This window comes from Vombatus ursinus, unplaced genomic scaffold (genome assembly GCF_900497805.2).
Source record: "Vombatus ursinus unplaced genomic scaffold, bare-nosed wombat genome assembly UNPS02014924.1, whole genome shotgun sequence".
Taxonomy (NCBI): Eukaryota; Metazoa; Chordata; class Mammalia; order Diprotodontia; family Vombatidae; genus Vombatus; species Vombatus ursinus.
In genome coordinates, this window is record NW_020954702.1 from 5,600,838 (window position 1) to 5,609,480 (window position 8,643).

The following is an 8,643-nucleotide window of genomic DNA, read 5'->3' on the forward strand; positions in this document are numbered from 1 at the left end:
AGAAGGAAATGACAAACTACTCCAGTATACTTGATTAAAAAAAAAAAAAACAAAGCCATGAACAGCATTGGCATGCTATCATGAGTTGGACATGACTGAATGACTGAAGAACAGCAACAACAATTAATAAATATGCTTTTTCTTTACTTGGGTAAAACATGAAAAAGAAATGGATTTATGGTAGTTAAATGTTCTAGTGACACAAGCCTAGTATATGTTGAGCTATTTGTACTTTATGGCACTAAATATACAGTGTAAATGGCTCATGTATGGGTCCAGTGATAGTGAAGCTAGCTAAGTTCAGAGTGACCCATCCCAAGATTGACAGCATGGTGAAGAAACTTTCATCAGTAGTAACTCTCAAAGCATTTTTGATGACTTTTTTTTTTTTGCTTTTAGGCAATTGGGGTTAAGTGACTTGCCCAGGGTCACACAGCTAGTGTCAAGTGTTTGGTCTGAGGCTGGATTTGAACTCAGGTCTTCCTGACTTCAGGGCTGGTGCTCTATCCACTGTGCCACCTAGCTGCCCCTAGCATTTTTGACAGTAATAAAACTTTGGTAATTTCAGTAATTGACAAATTAGTCTATTAAAACATGATATGACCTTGAGGTTGTAAACATTATTTCATGTGGTGCTCTTATTGGTACTTATTACTAATTCTGAATTATGATTTATCATACAAAGGATCCAGTTCTTGAACTTAAGAAGAAAATGCTTTTTTCTGAAGTGAAATCTAGGAGGACTATAAAGTAAATATTCCATTTGGGGGGTGAGTGGTGCCACTGCCATTGATGTATAACTCATTTTGAGGGTTGTATCATAGTTTACCTCATGCTAATGAAAGCTTAATACAAACGTAGACATTGTAACTGATAGGAATTATGACTTGGTTCACTCTCTTAAAATTAAGTAATTAAATAAGATGAACACCAAGGTGTTAGACGATAAGTACAGCTGGGACACAAGGGAAATAGGTAATGGAGGACAGTAAATTTCTGCAGTTAACAGTTAAGCACACACACATTGCTGCATGCTCAGGTGTTAAGTCAGTCCATCAACGAGGTGTTTTTGTTTGTTTTGTAGGTGGCTTAGAAGGGTATGAAATGCTAGTCATTCTTAAGGAATTTGAGTGAGTTTCAATGAACTTAAATTTTTTTGATAGGAAACCCTATCCCTACCCTGTGTCTCAGCTGCAAGCGTTAGACAAGGTTTATAGAGTCCTGGATCCTGCTCTGAGATCAGCAAAGTAGCTTCAGGGTCACTCTTGGTCTTACCCCAGTCTGAGGTCTAAGCAACAGAGCTATTCCTGCTCCTTGTCCTGTACATAGAAAGCTGCAGGTCTCAGCCCAGTTCCTATTTTGGAAAGCTCTGTCTTCTTGATTGTCTCTCCCCTATTCCTACCCCATCCAACCTCCAGTGCCCAAAGGATTCTATCTCTTTGTTCTGACATGGGCAGTAAAAATGACCCACTGTGGTTTCTTCTTGGAATTCCTGATCACCACTAAGTTTGGTGCTTTTCCTTGATCATTGTTGGAATAGTTACACTATGCCTCAGTTTCTTTATCTGTAACACGGATCTACAATTATCATACCTGTTATTAATTTTTTTAAATGAGTGTTTTGTTCTGTGTAAGTACAGTATAAGCTATTAATTTACATTCTATTTTAGACTATAAGCAAACATGAAATTTCTGAAAATAGAAAATAATAATGCAGATGGTATATTGGTGCAAAAAAAGGGAAGGAATTTTTATTGCCAGGTATGTCTAAAGACCAAATGCTCAATTGTCCCACTGACATAAACAATCTATAAAGCTGTCTCCTATTAATGCTGTAATGAAGCTCACTGGAACCAGAATCCAAACATTTTCCTTTGTAAGTCAGCATTTTTGATTGAGAAATTCCCACACTTTCTCAATTAAGGTGTAAAAAGGAATGTGTCTAAAGGTCTGTCAGTTGCCATTTGAAAAGAACAGCTGTTTCTTCTTCATGTCCATGAGTCCTCTTCTGGTGAGTGCAGATTTCCTGAGCAGCTTGGAAATATAAAAGTGTCTCAGTGCCATAGCCAAATTCTTCGGTCTGAGTCAACAATAAGTTAGGCTGATAATGATGGGAGTTATTGAGAAGGGATTTTTTTTGTGTGTACGTGTGTGAGCCTTTCCTTCTACCTAAAGACAAATATTTTTAGACAACAGAAAGGTTGTTGATAGTGGTAATAATAATAATCATAACAATAACTGGTATTTATATAGTATTTTAAGATTTGCAAAGCACTTTACATAAATCTTCACAGCAATCCCATGAAGTAGATGCTATTATTAACCTCATTTTACAAATGAGGAAGCTGAGACTTAGAAAGGTTTAACTTGCCCAAGGTCAAACAGATAATGTTTGAGTTAGAAGTCAAACCCATGGTTTCTTGACTCCAATTCCAAGTCTCTATCTACCATGCCATATTGCCTTTCTCACTGACTTTGTAAGTGTCAGTAAGTCAAAGTAAACTTTTGTGTGTGTGAAGAAGCTACTCAAAGGCCTTTGAGGAAACAGGAGCCCTCATCTGACATTCTTGAAAGAAAATTGAAATCTGTAACCCATACAAAGGAGGTAGTTTTTTTTTTTTTAAATAGGAATCATTTTGTTGAAGGACACTGATGTCCTAATTCTCCATCCTGGATTTATTGGTATCCACCATAAATAAAAACCTAACAACTCAAGTGTGTCAGAGGAGGAGCTCGGGAGGTGGGGCTGCCCTGGGACAAGTGGCAAGAAGAGTGGGATCGTGGTGGCCCAGGAGGATGGGCACAAAAAACCTGAATGCCAACGTGGATAATTGTTTCACTACAGAGTTGGTAATTGCTTGTGTGCTCAGCCTCATTTCTTCATCTATATGGCAGCATCAATTGGCACAGATTTCTGGTATGAATATTGAAGTCCAGCACCAGCAAATTTCAGTGATTTAAACAAATTCAGGGGTGAATTTTTTGACAGTGATCCTGACGAAAAGACTTATAATGACTTACTTTTCTGGAATAATGGCACAATGGGATTGTGGAGAAGGTGTATCACTGTGCCTAACAAAAGCACACCTTGGTATAGCTCTCCAGAGAAGACAGAGTCAACTGACTTGATCACAGAGTGTTTCAGTTTTACACTGTCAGAGCAGTTCATGGAGAAGTATGTAGAGCCTGGAAACCACAACACTGGGATTGATCTACTCCAGACCTATCTTTGGCACTGCCGATTCCTTTTACCTTTTGTTAGCCTAGGTTTGATGTGCTTCCGGGCTTTGATTGGACTTTGTGCTTGTGCCTGCCAGAGGCTGTATCCAACTTCTGCCACAGGAGTCCTTCATTTCCTTGCAGGTTTGTGTACACTTGGCTCAGTAAGTTGCTATATTGCTAGTATTGAACTACTTCATCAGAAGCTGCAGTTGCCTTCCGATTGGCCTGTGTCTCAGCCCCCTTGCAGTTCATGGCTGTTGCACTCTTCATTTGGGCAGCACGTACCAACAGAAAAGAGTACACACTAATGAAGGCCTATCAAGTGGCCTAGATGGGCCGCAGCATCAATTACAGTTTGCTGTGCTGCGGTATTTTTTAATGTCCATCTTATTCTCATATTTTTCTCCTCCCTCCCCTGCCTTTTTTCTCCACTGTGGACACAATTCCATTCTGGATGTTTATTTGCATTGTTTTCTTACCCTTAACTTTAAATTTGTGTGGTGGTGTTTGAGAAATCACACCCTTCATATGTCCAGATAGACCTAGATTCAGAATCCAGAGAAGAGAGATTAGTGGATAAAGAGCATAAATTTAGGTAAAAAGTATCTGTCACCTTAGTGAGGCTGATATAAAGCGCATTTAACAAGTAACAACTTCTAAGAGACTGAGGTAAAGGTACTCTATTTTGTGGTACTCGATTTTCAAAGTCTCTTGTGATTGTCATAACTTTAGTTTTGCTGTTACGTAGAACCTATCGTCCATGAATATTAGTGCTGTTTTCAAATGTTATTTAAACTTTATATGATGGAGGAAAGATGAGTCAGATTTCTCTAACCTTTGCAGTGTAGCTTCATCTAAGGTGAAATACAGCAGCTCTTTTAAACTGCACTGTGCATAAAATCTTTGAGCAAAGATGTGAAAATAGATATTTTAGTTGAAGCTTTGTTTGTGGATCTGTGCTATCAATACTGAAAGTTAGCTCAAACAGCAGAGTATTAACTTTTTTTTAAACTTCCTTTAAAATTTCAGTGTCCTGGATCACTTCCCTCACATACAGTCCTACTGAAAGATAACAATGCTTTCTAATAGGGTGTTGGGATCAGGTAATTGAATGCCCTAACTGCCATCTAAGTCAGTTAAGTACTTTCTCAGAACATTTATCCAGAAGAAGGTTACTTCTCAAGATCTAAGGCTTTGGCTGCCTATCAGTAACTGTGGTCTTTATTTCCTGTGATGGAATGAGGTGTCTTTCCTCATCCAGACCTCTTCATGTGTATCTCAACATTGTTTAATTTCTTCTGATTCAGTTATTTTAATAAACATGTGTATAAACTTTTGAACTTTTAAAATCCTATTTATTTATTCCATTTCTGTAGAAGATGTCAGGTTTTTTAAAGAATATGTAACATAGTAATTTCTTACCATGTCCCAAATCTGTTGTTTAAAAAATAAAATTGGATCAGAAAAAAAAAAAAAACCTGACAACTCAATAAATAATTTCCTTGTGGTGGTACTACTTTTCTCACTGTTACAGATCATTTGACAACAGTAAATCCTTTGTCCAGGTGGCCAGAGAATGTTGTGGGCACATATGAATTGAGTTGGCCCTGCTTGTAGAGTCAATTGCATCTAAGCTGTTTAGCAGCGATGTAATGCAATTACTTAAGCCTAACTATGGAGAACAATTTGCCAGAGAGCCATGTTGCAAATGACAGATGTGACTGAGAATCTGCCTGCTTTATCAGAGACTTTTGTCAGTAACACTAAATGGCAATGTTAGCTGTGGAGAGGGCATCTGCACAATGAAACTCTTTCATTACACTGTTAAAATTACATCAGTGCTTTGTAATTGTGGTAAGAATTCTATTATACCTTGTATTCAAGCTCATTAACCCAGGCAGGGTACTAGAGAATTTTTCCCCCTTCAGAATTGCAGACTTGGAATCACTAGCTGAGAAATTAATTTGCTAATAAACTGTCTACATTAATGATTAACAAGGTTCACAAAGCACTTGATAAGGAATAAGGATTACAATGACCACAAGCATTTCTGACAGTAATAAAACTCGGTCAATTCTGACATTTGACAGATTGGGCTACCAAAACACAATAGGAACCTGAGATTATAAACATTGTTCCATGTAGTGATCTTATTAGTACTTCTGCATTATGATTTATTGTACAAAGTGTCCAAGTCTTAAGAAAAAAAAATGCATTTTTTCTGAAGTGAAGCCTAGAAAGATCATAAAGTAATTATTCAATTGTTTAAGTGAGTGCTGCTGCTGCAAGTGATAACTTATTTTGAGGACTATATCGTAGTTTATGTAATGGTAAATGTAAGCTTAATGCATTGTAAATAGTTTCTTTGTAACTGATAAGAGTTATGTTAAATGTTAAGTACAGCTGGGATAGTCTCTTCCCTGCCCCAAACACTTCCATTGCTCAGGCTTTTGGTGGGGGTTGATTTTTAAGAAAAATTATTCCTCAATTTATCTGGAAGGAGTAAATTGAAAAACTAAAAAAAAAAAAAGTAGAATACTATGGCTTTTTTATGTTGTCTTATTAAATCAAGATGATAAGCAAAGGGCTTTCAAGGATATTATTTACAATAGTCACAAAATATTCACATAATATTCACAAAAATGGATAAAAACTAATTATCCTGAACAAGTGGATTGCTGATTTCTGTAAGATTAACATATATCATCAGTAGCATTAAAATTTCTCAGTTCTTTAACTCAGAGTGCTGTGGATGACCTCTTATCATATTAAGTAGAGAAATCAGATTTTGTCAGCTATAACTAGCAGAACTATAACGAACTAATTTCACGTCTCAGACAAGAATATAAAATTTTGCACACATGAATTCATACTAGAATGGGATACTTAGGATGGGATAAATGTGTAATACTCCTTAGAATTGCCAAGGTGATAGGAGTTCTGAAGATGATTACCTGCTGGAATCTTTCAGCATTTTCCTCATTGAGTTCTCAGAGTTAGTCCTTCCCTTGGACAGATGTAGCCAGGTTTGACTAATAGATCCCACCCCCTGATTCTAAGAGAGAAAGGCCTAAGTGACACCTTAAGGGCAAGAGAGAAGCTAGGAACGGGGCCAGAGCATTTTGTGGGAAATCTAGTGCTAAATCATAAGTACATGACCTACTTCTGGGTTCTCTCCCCCACTTTGCATTTGTTATACTGTAACTGTGGAGTTTGTACTCCAAAAGGGGGGAAAGACAGGTATAGAAATAATTGTTACTCCTACTTCAAAACATCAACATCTATGATTTCATCTAGGTATTCTTTAAGAGTTTGTATAATGTTGGAGGAACTAGATTTAGATGCTACCTCTGATACTACCTGTATGATTTGGGGTAAGTTACTTAGCCTCTCTAGGTCTCAGTTTGCTGATCTGAAGATCCAGTGAAGAGGTTGGATTAGTTGACCTCTGAGGTCTCTTCCAGCTCTACCTCTAAAATTCTAGGTTTTGGTTGGCTGACTTGGTCATCAACCATTTTAAATTTAGCTGGGCTGGTCCTTGGATATGGTCCATTATCATTAAGCCCATACTCAAAGTCTTTTCAGTTTCTTAAGATCTGTTACACAGCCTTTGATCTTACCCACCACTTTCTCATTAAACACATTAAAGCAATGGAATTGTACTTCAGTAGAGGACATATAACTGTAATGCACAATAATTTAAGTGCATTAGAGAGGTGCAGTCAAGACAAAAGATAAAAAATCAGTGGACTTTTTCCCAGCTAAAGAATTTAGTTATGAGAGCTTCTTGCTTCTTAAAGTGTTTTTCTGACTATCTTTTGTCATCTGTGTGGTATTTGGGTATGAAGTAAGAGTATTGATGAAATGTTATCTTTATAAAAATAATTTGATGCTAATGTAAAGAACTATAGCAAAACCAAAGATATAAAGTTATTTTTGAGTTCACCATTTTGAAATTATATGATCATCAATAACTTCTGGTGATGAGATTGCTAATTAATATTCAGAATATGGTTTTTTCTTATTTCTCACTTATAACTTGTGTTACCAATTATAGAATTGATCTTTCATTTATAGGAAAAAAGAAACTATTCCTTTAGTTATAGAAGCTTATATAAGGTTGCATGGAACTTGTGTCAAATCAAAAGTTTGAACTTTTTTATTCTATTTAGATCCAGATACAGAAGTCTGTCTTCATGTTCTTCGGCTTATCCAGTCTGTGGTTCTGGAAACAGAAGTCTTCTCCAAATTAGCATCACAGTTCCGTGACTCCATGCTCCTTCAGCATATCATAACTACGTCTAAGAGTCAAAATTTCAACCTGCGGACACTAGCTCAAGAACTCTTAGAAGATTTTAAAGTCCTAGAATTTGAAGTGTAGAGATGCTTAGAAATTGAGGTATTTTGGTTATAGGTATCATTGTTTCTGACCCTTTCCTCCTCTTTCATTCCCCAATTTTGCGTTCGTTATGCTCTAACCATATTTTCCACATGGTGAAATACAGATGACTAGAGAGGAACATAAATTTATATGTGAGTCTGGATTAAATTCCTCTTGGCAAAATAGAAACACGTAAAAATAGTTGGGCGATTCTGCCAGAAGCATCTCAAGAAGGCATATCTTGTTCATTTCTTGAATTGTTTCTGGATATCTGAACATCTTGAAAATGGTATTTCTTGAAGTGAATGATTCATTAAATTTCACTAGGTTTTCATTAAGCCTTTAGTTTCCCAACATGATTGTCACCTAAATATGGAAAATGAAATAAAGATGTACCTTATAGGTCAGCATTTTCCTTGGGTGCCTTTCTTGTGTGTGTGTGTGTGTGTGTGTGTGTGTATTTGTGTGTAAAGAAAAGCAAAAACAAGTCACTTCAGTCCTCTTCGAGTGATTATAGTCGTTTTAAAAAAATAGTAGCAGTTGATTATTAAAATGTTTTGGTAAGTCTAGGTTTAAAGTTTAAGTTTAAAGTTTTAAGTTTAAAGACATTGCATATTTTAACCCTGTGTTTGTTTTCTAATGTGTTTGTTGTTTGTTTTTTTTTTTAATAAATGAAAATGAGAAGATTGGTAGATTTGTTAATATCTATTAATATAATATAATATAATATAATATATATATATATATATCTATTGCTAAACATACACACTACCATCTATTTAAGGTAGGGTGGGGGACCCTTGAGGAGAAAGGAGAAAGTTTTGAATAGCTGCTGAGGGGAATGTGATGGAGTCAATGAGGGAACAAAAAATGGATTGCTATTAAGTGGATGCAGCTGGCATAGTTGTGTGAATTCCAGTTGCATGTGTATGTGTGGATATGCGCATGTGTGTGTATCAGTAGATAGATAGATACTAAGTACGAGGCACTGGGCTAAGTGTTTTGCAAATATTATCTCATTTGATTCTCACAACAACCTT

General features: G+C 36.3%; 1 protein-coding gene across 1 annotated transcript in view; it reads left to right on the top strand.

Annotated features, from left to right (window-relative positions):
- HSF2BP (heat shock transcription factor 2 binding protein) overlaps positions 1 to 8,169 on the top strand; it is a 94,513-nt gene extending 86,344 nt beyond the window's left edge. Inside the window, exon 8 of the mRNA XM_027843640.1 lies at positions 7,395 to 8,169. Within this exon, the coding sequence (XP_027699441.1) occupies positions 7,395 to 7,603 (209 nt within the window). The 3' untranslated portion in view covers positions 7,604 to 8,169. The remainder of the gene's footprint in view (positions 1 to 7,394) is intronic.
- The last annotated feature ends 474 nt before the right edge of the window (positions 8,170 to 8,643 follow it).